Source organism: Anomaloglossus baeobatrachus, chromosome 5 (genome assembly GCF_048569485.1).
Source record: "Anomaloglossus baeobatrachus isolate aAnoBae1 chromosome 5, aAnoBae1.hap1, whole genome shotgun sequence".
NCBI lineage: Eukaryota > Metazoa > Chordata > Amphibia > Anura > Aromobatidae > Anomaloglossus > Anomaloglossus baeobatrachus.
This window is the reverse complement of record NC_134357.1, coordinates 405,815,152-405,836,596: the sequence shown is the minus strand read 5'-3', so window position 1 is coordinate 405,836,596 and position 21,445 is coordinate 405,815,152. Positions and strand designations below refer to the sequence as shown.

Genomic DNA, 21,445 nt, shown 5'->3' with positions numbered 1-21,445 from the left:
GTCGCCAAATTTGCCGAATCCGTCAGTGACGGGGACGCAGATCCCCCAACAACCAAGTCCCAATTGAAGGCAACAGCCCAACCCGTATTGGAGAGACACCGCCACCGCCACGGCACCAGTTTCTCAGGGCCAGCGCCTGCGGGCAAAGTGTAGAGCTCCTCCGGCCCAGATTGCAGCCGGGGAGCGGGTAACCGGAGGGAATCCACCGATACCACAAGTCAAACAAAGGTGCAAGGAAGAGGGACATCACCGTCACCTACCGGGAGTGCAGGTGCAGCCGTCTGTGGGACCGTCCTACCAGCCGTTTGGTTTACCGTACAAACTGTGTCCACGTCTCAGGCTGAGTGAGTACCACAGTGCCGCAAGGCACAGCGCTGCCCCCGCGTCCCTGCGCCCAGCAAGCCCTGCACCACACATCTCCATCACCGGGCCCCGGGATCACCAACCCCTACCCACGGAGGGGCAACACAACACCTGGCTGCTCCGCATCACCATCCCCGGGAGCCCCCGTACAGAGCAGCGGTGGTGAAATCACCATAACCGTGGGTGGCGTCACGAACTATAACAATCCCCACACCCAACAAACACCCCCTTTCACTCACGAGCGAGGAGTGTCGCTCGAGAAACCCCGGGATCTGGCCCACAGCTCGAGCCACCAGGAGCAGCTGCCGGACCCGAGCAGAAGGGGTGAGCGCGGTGTGCTGACACCCTCCTCCCCGCCCGCGACAACTTGGCGTCACGAACAGGATCTTACCGCTCTGCCGTCTGGTAGAGGTGCGCCTTGTTACCGCCGGAGGTATCCGGCAGGAAAATTTCAGAAGCCGCCATCTTTGGCGCGAAAAGTTCCCGCTCGAGCGTCTTCTCGAGCAGTAGAGGCGCGAAGGCCAAAACCCCGCCCCGAGAGAGGAGGGGCCGGAAAGAGCTAAGGGGGACGCGATGGCGGCTGGACGCATGTAGCTGCGGCTATAAAAGCAGGGACGCCAGGACCTTGCAAGAATACCGTTCCTGGAAGCAAACAGAAAAGCCACCATGTGGATGCCGTCCCGCGACACCGTACCCCCCGCGCCTGGAACCGCGGCGTGGGTGGAGATACGGACCGCGCAGCTCTACCAACGGCTGCAGGTGAAGATGCAGCTCCTCATGGAGGAGTGGGAGGCCGACATGGCGGACGTTGTAGCCACCGTGCGGAGACGCGAGGAGGAGGCGGAGAAAGGGAGGGTGAGTGACCCACGTCCCGATGCCCTTGCAGGGCCGGTCATCGCGGCTGTGGGGCCCGGTCCAAGCCCTCTCCCCCCGTTGCCTCCCTCGCCACCCGTCTCGGAGGCCGTGACCCCGCCACTAGGCCCGCTACCACCGCAACCGGTAGCGATACCCAGCCCGTCCGCCCCAGCGGATCGACCTGTAGCCGGAGCCCGTAACAAACCGGAGGCATTACCTTGGAAGGCCCCGAAGATTGTGCCAGAGACAGTCCCCGAGCAGTTTCCCGAGCCGGAGCCGACGACCCGCTCCGAGCCGAAGGCCCGGCTGCGGAAAGCCCCTGTGCCCATCCCCCACACCTCGGCTGAGGTGGCGCCGGGTTGTTGCTGCAAGGCAGTGCCCAAGGCCATGACACCGCGGGATATGCTACCCACCTTCCTGACAGTGGGTAACGTGCTGGATGTCCCGCGGGGCTCAACCCGTGCGCCGGAGCTGGCAGCAGCGCCATACTGGGACAGAGAGCCGACAAAGCTGGGCCTGGAGATCGGGGAGAGGGAGAGAAGGAAAGCCGAGCTGGTGGCCCGAGCCATTCGGGAAAAGGAAAACCTGCGGCAAGCGACCTTCCGTGTCCGGGGCCCGTTCTACGAGGGGCAGGTGAGGCGGTTTGATGTCCGCCGGGGCTACGGATTCATATACGAACCGGGCCTGGAGGCCGAGGTGTTTGTGGCCCGGCGGGACGTGAATGCCCATCTGCCCGAGGAGCATCCTGGCCGCAATCTTATACCGGGGGACATGGTGCGTTATACCCGGCACTGCGGAGAGAGGGGGTGGTTTGCCCTGGATGTAAAGCTGAAGGGCAGCCCGGAGAGCAAGGTGAGCTCTGCATCCCCTCCCTCGGATGAAGCAGCAAAAGGACCGGAGTAGGGCAGCGGATGCCCGTTGCACCGTCCCCGTTGGGACCACCACTGAAAGTGTTGTTGTTTGTTTAAAAGTTTGAAATGATAAGTGAAATTACCGAAGAAGTCACCTGATTTGTTTGTTGATTTACAACCGGCTGGAGCCGGCACCGTTGTCCCCGTGGGGACCCTTTACGTTTTTGCATGGGAACTATCCATGGACAAGCCCGTGAACTTGCAGGGCACCACAAACGTTAAGTGGCTTGTAAATATGTTGGTTACCGTTACCGTTTCCGCAATACCGTCTCCGGAGAGGCAGGTTGGAGGGAGGGCCCTGAGCAGAGCAGGCCAGGGCCCAGCCACCAAAGGAACCGGTGGCCACCCTCTGGAGGGGAAGGACAGATCCCGCTCGGGTAACTTGTGCTGGACTGTGGGTCAAGGGGTGCTGCCTGGGTTTTAGGGGCAGCATCAGGGCCAGGTTGCTTGGGTGGGAGAGAGCGGAAACCGTGACCGTATACCGTTGCAACGTTTAAGTAAATGTGCCTCCCGTCTTGGGAAGAGTTTTGATTAAAAATGTTATTCATGTTGTCTTAACCTGTTACCCCTTTTACAGAAAAATAAAACCGGTGTAGGACGGCAGCCCGCGGACGGTCTGCATTTTGCTAAGGGGGAATGTGTCGCCCTGGGCAAGCCAGGGGACACAGGTCACACACCACCACACCCCACACTCCAGGTAGGCACATCACAGCTAACCTACAAATCCTTGTTGCCTTCCTCCAGGAGTCTGATGATGCACACCAGGGGGTGGGCCAGGCGGTTGGCTCCGCCCACCGAGGAGCTCACAACTCTGGAGGCAGGAAGAAACCAGGCAGATGAGTCCAGGAGGAGGAAGTGGAAGGAGTAACAACAGAGAGTAGCCCAGGCAGGGCAAGAGTGAAGTTGAGTTAAGTAGAGGAGTTAAGTGAAAGTGAAAGTAGGAAAAGGAGAAAGCAAGTAAAGTGACAGCAAAGAAAGAAAGCCTGAAGGGTCCAGCTTTGTGGAGGGCCAGATCAGCAAGGTCAGCAACGGCGGTGACTGTCTGGAGGGGGACCGTTTGGAAGTTCCTGGAAGGACCCCGTTGGCTGTGTGCCCGGTGGTCTGGAGCAGTGTTCCGAAGGACAGTCAGCACCAGGGCAGGGGCCTCTCGGACCCCGGCAAGGCTAGGAGTCGCCAAATTTGCCGAATCCGTCAGTGACGGGGACGCAGATCCCCCAACAACCAAGTCCCGATTGAAGGCAACAGCCCAACCCGTATTGGAGAGACACCGCCACCGCCACGGCACCAGTTTCTCAGGGCCAGCGCCTGCGGGCAAAGTGTAGAGCTCCTCCGGCCCAGATTGCAGCCGGGGAGCGGGTAACCGGAGGGAATCCACCGATACCACAAGTCAAACAAAGGTGCAAGGAAGAGGGACATCACCGTCACCTACCGGGAGTGCAGGTGCAGCCGTCTGTGGGACCGTCCTACCAGCCGTTTGGTTTACCGTACAAACTGTGTCCACGTCTCAGGCTGAGTGAGTACCACAGTGCCGCAAGGCACAGCGCTGCACCCGCGTCCCTGCGCCCAGCAAGCCCTGCACCACACATCTCCATCACCGGGCCCCGGGATCACCAACCCCTACCCACGGAGGGGCAACACAACACCTGGCTGCTCTGCATCACCATCCCCGGGAGCCCCCGTACAGAGCAGCGGTGGTGAAATCACCACAACCGTGGGTGGCGTCACGAACTATAACAATCCCCACACCCAACAAACACCCCCTTTCACTTACGGGCGAGGAGTGTCGCTCGAGAAACCCCGGGATCCGGCCCACAGCTCGAGCCACCAGGAGCAGCTGCCGGACCCGAGCAGAAGGGGTGAGCGCGGTGTGCTGACACCCTCCTCCCCGTCCGCGACACATACCCTAATGGTGTGAGGAATATGTTGTTGGTACAGTTTGTGTCTTTTGATTGAGTGACTTTAAAAAAGTATGCAAATGTCACGAATGACACAACTGAACACCCGTGATACTCAGTCAAGCAACAAAAGAGCAGAACTGACGAATCATTTACTTCCATTATTCTCATTACTTGAGTTTCAGAATGTCTGATCTACCCGGCTCGAGTAACGAGAACCCAAGCATTTTAGTGCTTGCCCGTCACTAATTAATATGCTTTGATCTAAACCATTCCATTGTAGCTCTGCTAGTATGATTAGGGTCGTTGTTCTGATGGAAGGTGAACCTACGCCCCAGTCTCAAATCTTTTGCAGCAACTTTTCCTCCAGAATTGCCCTGTATTTACAGACATCCATATTCCCGTCAACTCTGATGAGCTACCCTGTCCCTAATGAAAAAAGCCTTCCCACAACAGGATGCTGCCACCACCATGTTTGATGGTGGTGATGTTTTTTTCTGGGTAATGTGCAGTGTTAGTTTTCCACCACACAGAGTCTGGCATTTAGCCCAAAACGTTCTACTTTGGTCTCCTCTGACCAGAGTACCTTGTAACATGAAAAAATGTGGAAAGGTTCACAGGGAGCAAAAATACTTTTTTCCAAGGCACTGTACATACAGCATAATATTTCATTCCTCTTGGATGGTAACATGGTAAGACACTCACACGTGTTAATGCATCCTTATGAATTGGACCTACAGGACATTAACAACAGCGCTGCTTTGATTCATTTAACTAGATAGACAATAGGAGGGTTTTTTTATACTGTACCGTGTATTGCTGGAGATCAGCCTTAATCTGCAGCCCTGCAATAATAATAATAATAATAATAAAGCAAGTCACAAAAACATAAAATATACATTATGTGTATTATAATTATGTATTAATGACTTTGAAATAGCAATATTTTCCAATTTTTATATGAAATAAATGTAGAGATATGTTTCTATCATTTTGTGAATAAACTGCAAAATGTATTAAAATGATTTTGAGTTACAGCCAATGTCATAGTCCAAGAAAATAGAACCCAGAAGGGCACAGACCCAAGGGCTTGTGTACAATGCATACATTTTCTGGGGCATCCAACATTGTAGATTTTATAACACTTTAGCAGGTTGTTTTATTTCACTGCTGGTGTGGTATAATTAATATAAGTTCCTCGCCCCCAGTAATATAGTCTCCGCCCACTGTCTTCAGCACTTCCTGGCGCCACTCCAGTCCCGATCTGACATTTTGGGTCACAAGCTCTCATTTTAAGCCTATGAGAGTCTTGTTCTTGCTGTCATAGAATTGCATTGAGAAGTGACCTCCGGCTCGGCCAGCAATCATTGGAGTGATCCGGAAGGCCAAAATCAGCAGAAGATTACTAAAGTGGCATCGATAACAGAAGAAGGTAACAGCTGGTAAGTATATTACTAAGTGCAGGGAACTACAGGTGAAATAAAAAACGTTGGAGTGCTGCTTTAAAAGGGCTGTCCACTACTTGGATAACCTATCCTTATTCCCCATATGCACCACCATAAAAATAAAAAAAGCTTTTACTCACCTCCGATGCTAGTTAGGTTCCAGCAATGTAGGAACTCACATTCCCAGGGCCCACATGACATTGTGATGACACGTGAGCCTTGCGACCAATCAGCATCGGCTTCCTTCTCCCTTTCTCCAGACAGTTAAGTAATTAACAGGAGGTGGGCACTGCAGCTGCTACTCACTTCCTGTTAATTACTTCCAAAGATGGGGAGAAGGAAGCTAGTGCTGATTGGTCATGGTGCTCGTATGTCATAATGTGCAAGTTACAACATCACTGGAACCTAGCTGGCACCGGAGGGGAGTATAAGCCTTCCTATTTTTATGGGGGCATACATGGGGAATGTAAGGAGTTGTCAAAGTAGTAGACAACCTCTTCAAGGAGCCTCCATCAATCACACTCTTTCAGCATTCCCTTACAATTATCCAAGCCTAAAGGCCCTGTCACACACAGAGATAAATCTTTGGCAGATCTGTGGTTGCAGTGAAATCATGGATATATTGTTCAATTTGTACACAGCTACAAACCTGGCACTGATTGTCCACAATTTCACTGCAACCACAGATCTGCCGCAGATTTATCTCTGTGTGTGACAGGGCCTTTAGTCAATGTTGTAGTTTCACACAGTCTTTCCAATATTCCTAATGTAACTTGAAATTTTCCAGGCATGCTCCTGGTAATAACTATAGGACTGGGATCAGCATTAGAACAGATAAGGTATGGTCGGCACTAGTGGATAGTCTTGTTTTGCTATTATTGGAATAGTGCAATAATAATGGTAAGGAATAAAACTACAGCATGATGATATTTGCATATGGAGTGTGTCATTTAATTGTGAGCATGTGAAATATATAGCAATGACAGCCAACATTTCAATCTGTCCAAGACCTTTACCACAGCCTAAAGTCTTAGTAATGTAATGACTGATAACAGAAGCTGACAAATACTGGGTATCTATCAGCGTCATGAACCTGTACCACCCCCGTGCCAGTGGCCGAGCCGCTCGGATCCGCAACCACAGTGGCTCGAGGGGTCTCTGGACCCGGGGGTTCGTGCGGACACTCGAGGTTGAAAAGGGGAGTGTGTACAGGGGAGTTAGAAGTTCGTGACGCGTGGTAAGATGAGATACCACCGCACCTGTTGGCTGTTGCCCGGTGGCGATGGTGCGGCAGCAAGATGTTTAACCCCTCCGTCGGTAGGGGGTTTGTGCCCCGGGGCCCGGTTTTGGTAGTGCAGGAGTGGGGTGCAGTTGGGAGAAGGAAAGGTTTCTGACACCGACAGCTTGTAAACCAGAATTCTGAGCACCGCTGCAGCCAGGAGGGAGCACGCTTGGGTCTGTGCCCTTGGTGTTGCTTGTTAGCCTGTGGCCTTTTCCATGGCACCTTGTTCACGGTTTGGAACTAGTGTGGAACTAGTCGGGTGCCGCTCACCCGTATAGCTAATGGAGTGAGCTTGCTCTCAAGGTTCACGCTCGGGATTTTCTGGACTGTGCTTGGGAAAGTCCTATCCCATCGGTGCGCTAGTACCCCGATTTTGGAGTGGGTGAGGGATAAATCTTGAAGGCTTCACCCCCGTCGGGTAAACTACCAGGACGCTTGAAGCTACTTCCCAGCCTAGGGTCCGCGTACCCCGTCGTGCCTTGGCCCCTGCCTGGAGATGGCTCAAGGCCGCCGGCTGCCCTCCTCGGCAATCCGTGCCCCTTCATACAATTCCCTGAGACCAGGGTTTCAGCTCCTACCAGGCCCAGACCAACGTCTGCCACCTAGTACTCAAGGAGCCCTGCTCCTCACCGGTGACCTCTCCATCTCAGAGAGTCACAACTCAATCTCCTAATCTTTCCACTCCTTTTTCGGTTCCCCTTCACTTTCTCACTTTCCCCTACCAACCCTCCAAGTGGGCGGCCCTATTCCCTTCAGGCCCCCAATGGTGTGTCTGGTGGGTATGGTGTAAAGTGTTTCTAGGATTTTGACTGGCTAAGCTCTTAGCAACATCAAAGGACCAGGACCCGTAACCAAGGAGGATTGGATACTGTGCAGAAGGGCAGATTGCACAATACCCTGCGATGACCTGATAGGCCAGGGCATCACATACCAGTCAGTATGCTAAAACTCGTGGCTTTGGACAGACAAAGACAGGTTCCATCTTCACTAAGGGTTTTACGTATTGACAAATGACAAACTCCAATTGCAAATATTTTGTTGTGGCTTTCTTACAGGATCAGAGATACAGACGTGACTCTTGATAGCTATTTAGTAATCCTATTCAACCTAAAAGGCGCAGCTTTGCATGCATCTGTATCTCTCTCTCTATGTTTAAAAAGCCCCACTCCAGCATTTTTTTTATTTTACCAGTGGAGTGGTGCTTTTAATCTAAGGTTTCTGACCCTACTCATAAATTAATATCTGGCATCTACATCTTCTATCACGCCGCTCTCCTAGGTCTCTAGCAGTTTGTGACCTGCGGCTCACTCTAGTGTTTCATGGAGCGAGCCAGAGGTCACTCTTCAATACGAGTCTACGAGAGCCTCCTTCTGGCTCTCAGAGTTGCAATGAGAGTATGACGCCCCTGACCTTATCAGGGTGTCACAGGGAACTGCACTCCTTTCTCTTATGGTGCAGAACTCACCCTCCATGGTTCTGGATTTCTAACTACTGGTATTTCTCCATCAGCACTCAAATCCTAACCACACCTCACACCACACCCTGTCAGGCACACCAGTGGGTGGTCTAGCTAGAAAAGGTCCACCCGCGTAGGAGTCAGGCAGACTGGCGGGAGGGACATAGTCAGTTGAGTAGTAGCCCTCAGAGAGGGAGGAGCTGAGGGAGTTGTAGCTCCCTGGGTGACGTTGGTTAGGTCGCAGACGGTGGTCTAGGACCGGAGGAATCGGAGACCCGATCGCAGAGTATTGGAGAAGGGTGCCCAGTCTTAGTTTTGGAGAACGGTCGGCACCGGAAAGTCCAGTAACCAGACCAGTACCAAGCATGGCAGGGTACAGGACCCTAGATGAGGGAGTAGCTTCACGCAACCTCGTAATTCACCTGTAGAGGATAGTCTCTTTATGAACTTTCCCCAAGAGCTCAGAGATCGAAGGCACCAACACAACGAGGAAGATAGGGCTTTCCAGCTTATGCGGCCTACAGAAATCCCAAGTGTCAGCCATCGAGAGCATAGCTCCACTATTCTAATATAGGGAGCGGAACCCTGACAGCTTCAGGCCGAAAGGTCACTTAGGATCTTCTACAATTGTGCATGGAGGTAGGCTCCAGACCACTAACAATACCAGCGAGGACGGATTCCCGGACGAGCTCCTCACAGTGGCAGCGGCACCCAGAGACTTAGTTTACTTCTGTGTCAGAGTCTGCTTGATGGTTGCACCAACATCCACATAGTCTGAGTGAGTGCACTGCTCTCCCTGCGTCCTGCCTGCCCACACAGCCTGCACCACACCAGCCTCCACCTATTCTCTAGAGTCCCGGGGTCTCCCCTACCCGTTGAGGGAACATCTTCTGGCTGCCCCGCTCCATCTCCCCCGGGTACTCCCATCGGCAGCGGCGGTACTCCCCTTACCGCAAACCACGGGTGGCATCATGAACTCTCCCTTGTAAATATTTCCCCTTTACATTTCAAAGTGTCCGGAAGCCCCCGGGTCCAGAGACCCTCGAGCCACAGCGACCCCGAATCCAAGCAGTTCGACTGCTGCAGGGGCAGCACAAGAGCTTTTGACCTTCTAGAAAGTCAGAAGTTGCGAGAAAAAGATGGTACAACAGGATGGGAGTGGAATTGGTAAAAGGTGAAGACACTGGAGGGGGAGTATATTACTAGGGGCAGGGTATATACTTTAAAAGCACCACTCCCAATGGTGAAAAAAACATTCTGGGCTAGTGCTCGAAGGAGAAAGTTGGCTATTTTTGCAACTTCAATAGAGTTCAGTAGAGAGGGCCTCACAATGTGCTTACAATAAGGAAAAAAGAAAGGGACTGGGTGTCAGACAAACTGAGCCCCCAGGCGATAATGTTCTGGTCCTAATAGCATGATGGTTTATATCACAATGGACAATAGACTGGTACATAAAGGATAAAAGATCAAACTAGAACGCATCAAACATGACCCAATGTATTTTAGTTTATACTGAAGTGTCACCTGGCACGTTAATTGTGTTGAGTGGGGAAACTTGGACTCCATGTGTGGGGTATCTTAAAGGTGAATTTGGAGGTGCAATTAAAATCTTTTCAGTCTGTTCCCTGTGAAAAAAGCATATATAGCATATTATTAAATTGCTGCCTCCTATAAATGCACAATCAGTTAATCCTCTACACCATGAACGGTGAAAAGGGCTGTGCTGCAGTATGGCTCACAACCTATGAGAATGTAGGGTACGGTTTCAGGAGGAAAACATTTGAAATCAATTAATGAGAAATGTAGTCAGCTCACCTGTGTGGTGCTCGGTCAGACGACTCCAAATGAAATAGAGAAAAAATGGTTAAAAAGGACAGGCACAAATTTCATCCAAGTACAGTAATATTAAAATAAGTCAATTTATTAAATCTCCCTTAAAATATATATAATAAAAAAGCACAGTAGGTACAGAGCAGGCGGAATAAAAACAAAAGGCAACATGTTTTTGACCAATGTGGTCCTTAGTCAATGCCCAAATGTGTCTCAGTAAGGGTTTATGCCCATGTGGCTTTTTTTGGCATTTTTTCATGCATTTTTCCTTGCTTTTTTAATCCATAAAAGCAAGGAAAAAGTATCTCAGCAAAGTCTATGAGAATCCTGACTTGTTGTGCACACGCTGCTTCTTTTTTCCTTAAAGATTTTGTTACTGAAAAAAGCAGCATGTCAATTGTTTCTGCATTTATTTTCTGCGTTTCTATAATCCCCTGCAATGCTTTATCACTACAGGCGATTATAACACAGCACTTTGCCTCACACACCGTGCATACAGCATGATGTTTGAGGCTCTCCGTAGCTCAATAACCCGGGGTCGTTATGGTGACCATGGTTACCATAGCAGTGACTGGGTCCCTGTGATCACATTACAAATACAGGGACCCAATCGCCAGGGAGAGGTAAGTGATTGCTCTCCCTGCTGTCATGTTTCTGCTCTCCTGCAGAGCCTGTGCTGGGCTTCATATTTTTCCCCGGTTCCTAATCTAGTCCTGTGGGGTGTGGGAGGGGTCTGTTCTTCAGAGCCTCGTTCCAGCTGATTGCTCCACTTTATCTGGGAGCTTTTTTACTCGGAACTCCGCCAGTGGTAGGTCATGTTTTGCAGTGCACGTCTCTGGTTCCCGTAAGTGTCTGACGCGATCTTGTCCCGCTACCGAGTTCTGCTGTTCCCCTCCCATCTAAATACCTACTGACTTGATAACCTGACTCCCTGACCTCGGCTCTGCTCGCTCCCTTGTACTTACGTGACCTCTCTGCTTACCGACCCCGGCTCGTCCCCTTACTGTGACTTTGCTTGCTCCTTTTGTTATTTATGTTATATCCTGGCTTTTGACCCCTGGCTTGTTTGACTGCCCCTCACTAGGTGTGTATAGCGACACCTAGTGCACAAACCCGACAGATCCACTCCACTATTGTGCCTGGAAACACCTAGTGATTTGGTGTCTTATTTCACCTGGGTTCTCGTCATCACACCTGCCTTCTGAATGCTGTGATTGCACTAATTGCAGCATTTAGGGGGGTTAAACTTACGTGAGCAGTGCGGGCTTCACTCTGGTTGGTGAGAGCCGGGTCCTGGCTGTAACATCAGCCAGAGACCCGGTGGAGAGCGTGGACGTACAGCGCCTGAACCCCTGCGATCGCCATTACTAAAAAAAAGCACAAAAAGAAGCAGGAAAAAGACATATGATAAAATGCACAAACGCAAACACACTTGTGATTTTTCTGCTGCATTTTTCCTGCCAAACCATGCTTTTTTATGGGAAGAAAAGAAGCACATACAGTGCCTACAAGTAGTATTCAACCCCCTGCAGATTTAGCAGGTTTGATAAGATGCAAATAAGTTAGAGCCTGCAAACTTCAAACAAGAGCAGGATTTATTAACAGATGCATAAATCTTACAAACCAACAAGTTATGTTGCTCAGTTATATTTTAATAAATTTTCAACATAAAAGTGTGGGTCAATTATTATTCAACCCCTAGGTTTAATATTTTGTGGAATAACCCTTGTTTGCAATTACAGCTAATAATCATCTTTTATAAGACCTGATTAGGCCGGCACAGGTCTCTGGAGTTATCTTGGCCCACTCCTCCATGCAGATCTTCTCCAAGTTATCTAGGTTCTTTGGGTGTCTCATGTGGACTTTAATCTTGAGCTCCTTCCACAAGTTTTCAATTGGGTTAAGGTCAGGAGTAGAGATGAGCGAACCGGTCCCGGTTCGGCTCGAGGTCGGTTCGCTGAACGGACGTCCCGTTCGAGTTCGGCTCGTCGAACGTTCGACAAACCGAACTCGAACTGCATAGGAAACAATGGCAGGCAATCACAAACACATAAAAACACCTAGAAAACACCCTCAAAGGTGTCCAAAAGGTCACAAACAACTCACAACACAACACAAACACATGGGAAAGTGACAAGGACATATACTTATGCAAAAACAAAAGAGCTGGACAAGGAAAAAGAGGAGGAGACACAGATATAGGCATGGCACGCCCTTCTAAAGTCATGTAAAACACCGCAAGGTGACTCCAAGCGGAGTCTCCCTTTTTTCCAAAAATTGGGCCCCACACACACCCCCACCCATTCAGCGGCAGCACTTGTGCCCCAGTTGTACACTTCACAGCTAGATTTGCATCAAGCACATTCAAAAATACGCCATAATTAACCGTCCCCAGCATGACACCGGGGTAGGTAGATAAAGTCTTTGCTGAACCATGACTTGTTCATCTTGGCTTCTTTTAAAAACAATGTAAGCAAGGGTTACTCCAAGCGGAGTCTCCCTTTTTTTCCAAAAATTGTGCCCCACACACACCCACCCATTCAGTGGCAGCACTTGTGCCCTAGTTGTACACTCCACAGCTAGATTTGCATCAAGCACATTCAAAAATACGCCATAATTAACCGTCCCCAGGATGACACCAGGGTAGGTAGCAAAGTCTTTCCTGATCCCAGCTCTGTTCATCTTGGCTTCTTTTAAAAACACAGCAAGCAAGGGTTACTCCAAGCGGAGTCTCCCTTTTTTTCCAAAAATTGTGCCCCACACACACCCACCCATTCAGTGGCAGCACTTGTGCCCTAGTTGTACACTCCACAGCTAGATTTGCATCAAGAACATTCAAAAATACGCCATAATTAACCGTCCCCATGATGACACCAGGGTAGGTAGCAAAGTCTTTCCTGATCCCAGCTCTGTTCATCTTGGCTTCTTTTAAAAACACAGCAAGCAAGGGTTACTCCAAGCGGAGTCTCCCTTTTTTCCAAAAATTGGGCCACACAGACACCCACCCCATCAGTGGCAGCACTTGGGCCCTAGTTGCAAACAGGATGTTTTGATTTGCATCAAGCACATTCAAAAATACGCCATAATTAACCGTCCCCAGCATGACACCGGGGTAGGTAGATAAAGTCTTTGCTGAACCATGACTTGTTCATCTTGGCTTCTTTTAAAAACAATGTAAGCAAGGGTTACTCCAAGCGGAGTCTCCCTTTTTTTCCAAAAATTGTGCCCCACACACACCCACCCATTCAGTGGCAGCACTTGTGCCCTAGTTGTACACTTCACAGCTAGATTTGCATCAAGCACATTCCAAATCCACAAGCATTTACTCTCCCCAGGATGACACAGGGGTTGTAAATTCCTTCTGGATCCATGACTTGTTCATTTTGATGAACGTCAGTCTGTCCACATTGTCACTGGACAGACGCGTGCGCTTATCTGTCAGCACACACCCAGCAGCACTGAAGACACGTTCAGAGACAACGCTGGCAGCTGGACACGACAAAATCTCCAAGGCGTAAGTTGAGAGCTCTGGCCATTTTTCTAGGTTTGAAGCCCAAAAGGAGCAAGGCTCCATTTGCAAAGTCATGGCATCGATGTTCATTTAGAGATACTCCTGTATCATCCTCTCCAGCCGTTGACTATGTGTCAGACTTGTTGTCTCTGGTGGCCTTGCAAAGGAGGGTCTAAAAAAATTATGAAAAGATTCCATAAAATTGCTGTTACCAGCACCAGATACGGTCCAACTGGTACGTGTAGACTGTTGAAGATGACGAGACCGTCCCATGTTTGTCAAGTTACAACTGGGAGATTCACTCCCTGCACCTGCACGGTTGTTTGGTGGAAAAGCGGATCTAAGATCGAGTAACAGCTTCTGCTGATACTCCTGCATACGTGCGTCCCTTTCTATGGCTGGAATTATGTCACAAAATTTGGACTTGTACCGGGGATCTAATAGTGTGGCAAGCCAGTAGTCATCATCACTTCTAATTTTGACAATACGAGGGTCATGTTGGAGGTAGTGCAACAAGAAGGCACTCATGTGTCTTGCGCAGCCATGCGGACCAAGTCCACGCTGTGTTTGTGGCATAGAGGTGCTAACCGTTCTTTCTTCCTCTGACATCTCCCCCCAACCTCTTTCAACTGAAATTTGACCAAGGTCTCCCTCATCTGCTGAGTCTTCCATGTCCATGGACAGTTCGTCCTCCATTTCTTCATGTCCTCCTGCACCTTCCTCAACATCTCGCCTGCTACCATGCGCCCTTGTTGATCCCTGTCCCCCATGCTCCCATGCCTGGCGCCTTGGTGATGATGAACGTCTGGACCTTGGTGATGTTGTTGTGTCTTGCGCATATGAATCCTCCTGTAGTTCATCCCCTTCCTGTTGTCCCACCCCCTGACTCCGAATAGTGTTTAGCGTGTGTTCCAGCATGTAAATGACTGGAATCGTCATGCTGATAATGGCATTGTCAGCGCTAAACATATTCATCGCCATGTCGAAACTGTGCAGAAGGGTGCATAGGTCCTTGATCTGAGACCACTCCATCAGGGTGATCTGCCCCACCTCTGCATCTCGTTGGCCCAGGCTATATGTCATGACGTATTGCACCAGGGCACGGCGGTGCTGCCAGTCGCTGTAACATGTGGAGAGTTGAATTCCAGCGTGTCGCCACATCGCATTTCAGGCGATGAACCGGCAGGCCGAAAGACTTCTTGAGCGATGCAAGTCGCTCAGCTGCGGCGCTTGAACGGCGGAAGTGAGCAGACAGTTTTCGTGCCCTGTTCAGAAGGCCATCTAGGCCGGGATACTGTGTTAAAAATTGCTGCACGACAAGGTTCAACACGTGAGCCATACAAGGTACGTGTGTCACCTTGCCCAGGCGAAGGGCCACACCCAGGTTTGCAGCATTGTCGCACACGGCCTTACCAGGCTGCAGGTTGAGTGGAGACAACCATTTATTAAACTCGGACCGCAGAGCTGACCACAACTCCTCAGCTGTGTGACTCTTATTCCCAAGACATGTCAAGCTAAAGACCGCCTGATGCCGTTGCGCTCTGCTGCCAGCATAGTAATGAGGGGTGCGTGATTCCTTCTGCGCAGTGAGAACGCTGGTGGCCTGACCAGGCAGGCTTGGGGCGGAGGTGGAGGACCCAGATGAGGTGGAGGATGCAGAAGCAGTGGCGGAACTTGGACAGACAGAGGATTGACACACAAGTCGTGGGGACGGCAAGACTTGTGCAGCAGACCCTTCACCATCTATCACCATAGTTACCCACTGCCCAGTCAGCGACATGTAATGTCCCTGTCCATGCTTACTGGTCCAAGTATCAGTGGTGAAATGCACCCGTTCACACACAGAGTTTCTCAAGGAAGCGGTGATGTTGTGTGCGACATGCTGGTGTAGCGCGGGCACACCTTTCTTAGAGAAGTAGTGGTGACTAGGCATCTGGTACTGGGGCACAGCGACAGACATAAGGTCTCTAAAATCCTGTGTGTCCACTAGGCGGAAAGGCAGCATTTCTGTAGCCAACAGCTTACAGAGGGATAGAGTCAACCTCTTAGCTTTGTCATGGGTCGAAGGAAATGGCCTTTTATTTGTCCACATCTGAGGGACAGAGATCTGGCTGCTGTGTGTAGACGGTGTTGAGTAGGGTGTCCCTGGAAAAATGCAGGTTTGTGAGGAAAGTGCAGGCGGAGACATGATGTTGCCTTCATCCAAAGTTGGTGCTATCGATGTCTGAGAGAGCTGTACACACTCACTTGTTTCCCCTTCCAAAACAACTGACGACCTACCAAGCAAACTGCCTGTTGCGGTTACAGTGGTGGAAGTTGTGGGTGGAAAAACAGGTGTGACAGCTGTCCCCACAGTCCTAGAAGTTGACGAGCGCGTGGATGCACTGGAAGGGGCAGGCGGTGGATGGTTCGCTCCGCTAGGCCGCATTGCAGCACGGTGAGCTTCCCACCGTGCCATATGATATTTATTCATGTGACGATTCATGGAAGAAGTTGTCAAACTGCTGAGGTTTTGACCTCTACTAAGAGAACCATGACAAATTTTAAAGATCACATAATTTGGGCGATCTTTTTCTATGTCAAAAAAGGACCAGGCTAGGCAAGGCTTAGAGGCCATGCGACCTGTTGATCCACACCGAATAATGCTCAGAGGCAGAGTGGTGGCCGAGGATGCAGTTGTAGACGTGCTACCAGTACTCCGACTCTGTCCAGGAAGGCGCAAGGTAACTTCGTCATCAGTTGCATCCTCCTCCACCACCTCTGTTGACCTCCTCGAGTGCCTGACTGTGGGTTGACAGTAGGTGGGATCTAGAACTTCATCATCAATTGTTGTATTTGCACTCCCCTCCCCCTCAGACCGAGCCTCTTCTTGCCCTGACCGAATATTTAAGTTGTCATCCCAATCAGGTATCTGAGTCTCATCTTCATCAGTATGTTCCTCATTGTCTATAACCACAGGTGTTACAGTTTGTGACAAAGGGTCAACATTATGCTCCGAAACTTGGTCCTCACGGCCTGAATCAGAGTCACAAAGGTTCTGGGCATCACTGCAGACCATTTCCTGTTCTGTACTCACTGTAGCTTGGGAGCAGACCTCTGATTCCCAGGCTATAGTGTGACTGAACAGCTCTGCAGACTCAGCCATCTCAGTTCCACCATACTGTGCAGGGCTGATGGAGACTTCAGAGCTGGGAGAAATCAAGTTTGATTGGGATGACAACTCAGAGGACTGGTGTTTTTTGGATGCGGTACTTGAAGTGGCTGAGAGGGCACTTGTTGGACCACTTGAGATCCATTCAAGCATTTTCCTTTCTTGCCCATCATCTACCTTTGTTCCTGTTGTTCGTGTCCGTAAAAAAGGGAGCACATCGGATTGTCCACGGTAAGTAGTAGACATCTTACTTTTGCTGGTAGATGGTCTATCTTCAGCAGATGATAATGGAGCTTTGACACCTTCCCCACGGACAAAACCTTTTTTGCCTTTTCCACCACGCCTCTTCCCCTTTCCACCAGCATCTGTCATTTTGCCACTCATGTTGATTGCGACAAGATTGTGGACTGAAAATGTGGTAGTAAAAATTGAGAGGTGGTGTAGATTGCAGAGGTGGTCTAGCTTTATTAACAGCAGAATAATAAAGAATAAATATCCCTGACAATGCAACTACGGCCCTTAAACTGGCAGCAAAAATTGCTAGTATAATGGCTTAGTTATAATGAGTTGAAGTGTGCAATGCAGGCAGACGTGCTCTGCAAATGTCTTTGCACTAGTGTGACTATAGCAAAGTCCAATAGCCACGTTTAGGATGCCACTAGGTACACTGAGTGTTTGCTAGTATAATGGCTTAGTTATAATGAGTTGGAGTGTGCAATGCAGGCAGACGTGCTCTGCAAATGTCTTTGCACTAGTGGGACTATAGCAAAGTCCAATAGCCACGTTTAGGATGCCACTAGGTACACTGAGTGTTTGCTAGTATAATGGCTTAGTTATAATGAGTTGGAGTGTGCAATGCAGGCAGACGTGCTCTGCAAATGTCTTTGCACTAGTGGGACTATAGCAAAGTCCAATAGCCACGTTTAGGATGCCACTAGGTACACTGAGTGTTTGCTAGTATAATGGCTTAGTTATAATGAGTTTGAGTGTGCAATGCAGGCAGACGTGCTCTGCAAATGTCTTTGCACTAGTGGGAATATAGCAAAGTCCAATAGCCACGTTTAGGATGCCACTAGGTACACTGAGTGTTTGCTAGTATAATGGCTTAGTTATAATGAGTTGGAGTGTGCAATGCAGGCAGATGTGCTCTGCAAATGTCTTTGCACTAGTGTGACTATAGCAAAGTCCAATAGCCACGTTTAGGATGCCACTAGGTACACTGAGTGTTTGCTAGTATAATGGCTTAGTTATAATGAGTTGGAGTGTGCAATGCAGGCAGACGTGATCTGCAAATGTCTTTGCACTAGTGGGACTATAACAAAGTCCAATAGCCACGTTTAGGATGCCACTAGGTACACTGAGTGTTTGCTAGTATAATGGCTTAGTTATAATGAGTTGGAGTGTGCAATGCAGGCAGACGTGCTCTGCAAATGTCTTTGCACTAGTGTGACTATAGCAAAGTCCAATAGCCACGTTTAGGATGCCACTAGGTACACTGAGTGTTTGCTAGTATAATGGCTTAGTTATAATGAGTTGGAGTGTGCAATGCAGGTAGAGGTGCTGCAAATGTCTTTGCACTAGTGTGACTATAGCAAAGTCCAATAGCCACGTTTAGGATGCCACTAGGTACACTGAGTGTTTGCTAGTATAATGGCTTAGTTATAATGAGTTGGAGTGTGCAATGCAGGTAGAGGTGCTGCAAATGTCTTTGCACTAGTGTGACTATAGCAAAGTCCAATAGCCACGTTTAGGATGCCACTAGGTACACTGAGTGTTTGCTAGTATAATGGCTTAGTTATAATGAGTTGGAGTGTGCAATGCAGGTAGAGGTGCTGCAAATGTCTTTGCACTAGTGTGACTATAGCAAAGTCCAATAGCCACGTTTAGGATGCCACTAGGTACACTGAGTGTTTGCTAGTATAATGGCTTAGTTATAATGAGTTGGAGTGTGCAATGCAGGCAGACGTGCTCTGCAAATGTCTTTGCACTAGTGGGACTATAGCAAAGTCCAATAGCCACGTTTAGGATGCCACTAGGTACACTGAGTGTTTGCTTGTATAATGGCTTAGTTATAATGAGTTGGAGTGTGCAATGCAGGCAGACGTGCTCTGCAAATGTCTTTGCACTAGTGGGACTATAGCAAAGTCCAATAGCCACGTTTAGGATGCCACTAGGTACACTGAGTGTTTGCTAGTATAATGGCTTAGTTATAATGAGTTTGAGTGTGCAATGCAGGCAGACGTGCTCTGCAAATGTCTTTGCACTAGTGGGACTATAGCAAAGTCCAATAGCCACGTTTAGGATGCCACTAGGTACACTGAGTGTTTGCTAGTATAATGGCTTAGTTATAATGAGTTGGAGTGTGCAATGCAGGCAGACGTGCTGCCAATGTCTTTGCACTAGTGTGACTAGACAAAAGTCCAATAGCCACGTTTAGGATGCCACTAGGTACACTGAGTGTTTGCTAGTATAATGGCTTAGTTATAATGAGTTGGAGTGTGCAATGCAGGCAGACGTGCTCTGCAAATGTCTTTGCACTAGTGGGACTATAGCAAAGTCCAATAGCCACGTTTAGGATGCCACTAGGTACACTGAGTGTTTGCTAGTATAATGGCTTAGTTATAATGAGTTGGAGTGTGCAGAGGACAGGAGGGTACAGTGCCAGGATTGTGGGGCTCTGGGTAGAGGAAAGGAAGCCTGCCTTTCTATTCCCTCCTAATAGGGAAATGCAGGGAGGAAATCCCTGACCTTGGCTACACAGACGCTGTCGCTGTTTTCAGGACCTGTCACCTATGGCTCTGACCCTGCCGGTTTGAGCCCTTAAAAGGACTGCTAGAAAGTGCTCTCCCTAAGCTGTCCAGCGCTGTGTATGGAGCGCATACAGCTGTATCAGCGATAGGACAAAGGACGGACCTGCGACAGTGATGTCTGACACCAAAGACGCAGAAGAGATAATGGCGTCCTGGAGGAAAATGTCCGATTTTATAATGCAGGGACATGTGACATGGACATCCTATCACACATGCCGTTGCTTCTCTGGCTAAAAGTCCACTTAGCTGTGTGTGTATCACAAAAAAACTGAGCTGTAACAAATGTTCAATAAACATGCAACATTACAAGCATGTGAATTGCAGCCTCAAGACTAGAAAAAAACCAAGGAGAAAAATTGTAGGAAAAATACCCTGACTATAAATAAATAAATTGCAAGTGCTTAATAACAGGGTACTTAGTATATACATTTTTGCAAAAATGTAAGAAGCTGTCTCACCTCGTCACGGTGTACCCATCTGAGACAGTCCCTAACCTACTAAAGTTAAAAACATATTCTGTACCTGACTTGTGTCATGTCCAAACTTCAATATGAATGGTAAAGTGGTCAGCTGGGTCCCAGATTAAATACACAGCAAAAAGTGAGAAGCAGGTCATTGTTCAGCCTCAGTATCAGGAGGGCTGCACCCCCAACTTGCATTAAAGCAAGATAACAGACAAAAATCACAAAAAACTGAGCTGTAACAAATGTTCAATAAACATGCAACATTACAAGCATGTGAATTGCAGCCTCAAGACTAGAAAAAAACCAAGGAGAAAAATTGTAGGAAAAATACCCTGACTATAAATAAATAAATTGCAAGTGCTTAATAACAGGGTACTTAGTATGTACATTTTTGCAAAAAGGTAAGAAGCTGTCTCACCTCGTCACGGTGTACCCATCTGAGACAGTCCCTAACCTACTAAAGTTAAAAACATATTCTGTACCTGACTTGTGTCATGTCCAAACTTCAATATGAATGGTAAAGTGGTCAGCTGGGTCCCAGATTAAATACACAGCAAAAAGTGAGAAGCAGGTCATTGTTCAGCCTCAGTATCAGGAGGGCTGCACCCCCAACTTGCATTAAAGTTGTGTCATGAAGTTTGGACATGACACAAGTCAGGTACAGAATATGTTTTTAACTTTAGTAGGTTAGGGACTGTCTCAGAGGTGAGACAGCTTCTTACCTTTTTGCAAAAATGTATATACTAAGTACCCTGTTATTAAGCACTTGCAATTTATTTATTTATAGTCAGGGTATTTTTCCTACAATTTTTCTCCTTGGTTTTTTTCTAGTCTTCAGGCTGCAATTCACATGCTTGTAATGTTGCATGTTTATTGAACATTTGTTACAGCTCAGTTTTTTTGTGATTTTTGTCTGTTATCTTGCTTTAATGCAAGTTGGGGGTGCAGCCCTCCTGATACTGAGGCTGAACAATGACCTGCTTCTCACTTTTTGCTGTGTATTTAATCTGGGACCCAGCTGACCACTTTACCATTCATATTGAAGTTTGGACATGACACAAGTCAGGTACAGAATATGTTTTTAACTTTAGTAGGTTAGGGACTGTCTCAGATGGGTACACCGTGACGAGGTGAGACAGCTTCTTACCTTTTTGCAAAAATGTATATACTAAGTACCCTGTTATTAAGCACTTGCAATTTATTTATTTATAGTCAGGGTATTTTTCCTACAATTTTTCTCCTTGGTTTTTTTCTAGTCTTGAGGCTGCAATTCACATGCTTGTAATGTTGCATGTTTATTGAAAATTTGTTACAGCTCAGTTTTTTTGTGATTTTTGTCTGTTATCTTGCTTTAATGCAAGTTGGGGGTGCAGCCCTCCTGATACTGAGGCTGAACAATGACCTGCTTCTCACTTTTTGCTGTGTATTTAATCTGGGACCCAGCTGACCACTTTACCATTCATATTGAAGTT

The 21,445-nt window shown here is 48.6% G+C and overlaps 1 protein-coding gene across 1 annotated transcript in view; it reads right to left on the bottom strand.

The window, feature by feature from the left end:
• The window catches only part of LOC142311638 (beta-1,4 N-acetylgalactosaminyltransferase 2-like), a 204,628-nt gene that overhangs the window by 88,915 nt on the left and 94,268 nt on the right, over positions 1-21,445 (bottom strand). Inside the window, exons 3-4 of the mRNA XM_075350206.1 lie at positions 9,732-9,832; positions 4,835-4,869 (exon numbers count right to left, since the gene is read on the bottom strand). Coding sequence (XP_075206321.1) covers positions 4,835-4,869; positions 9,732-9,832 — 136 coding nt within the window. The remainder of the gene's footprint in view (positions 1-4,834; positions 4,870-9,731; positions 9,833-21,445) is intronic.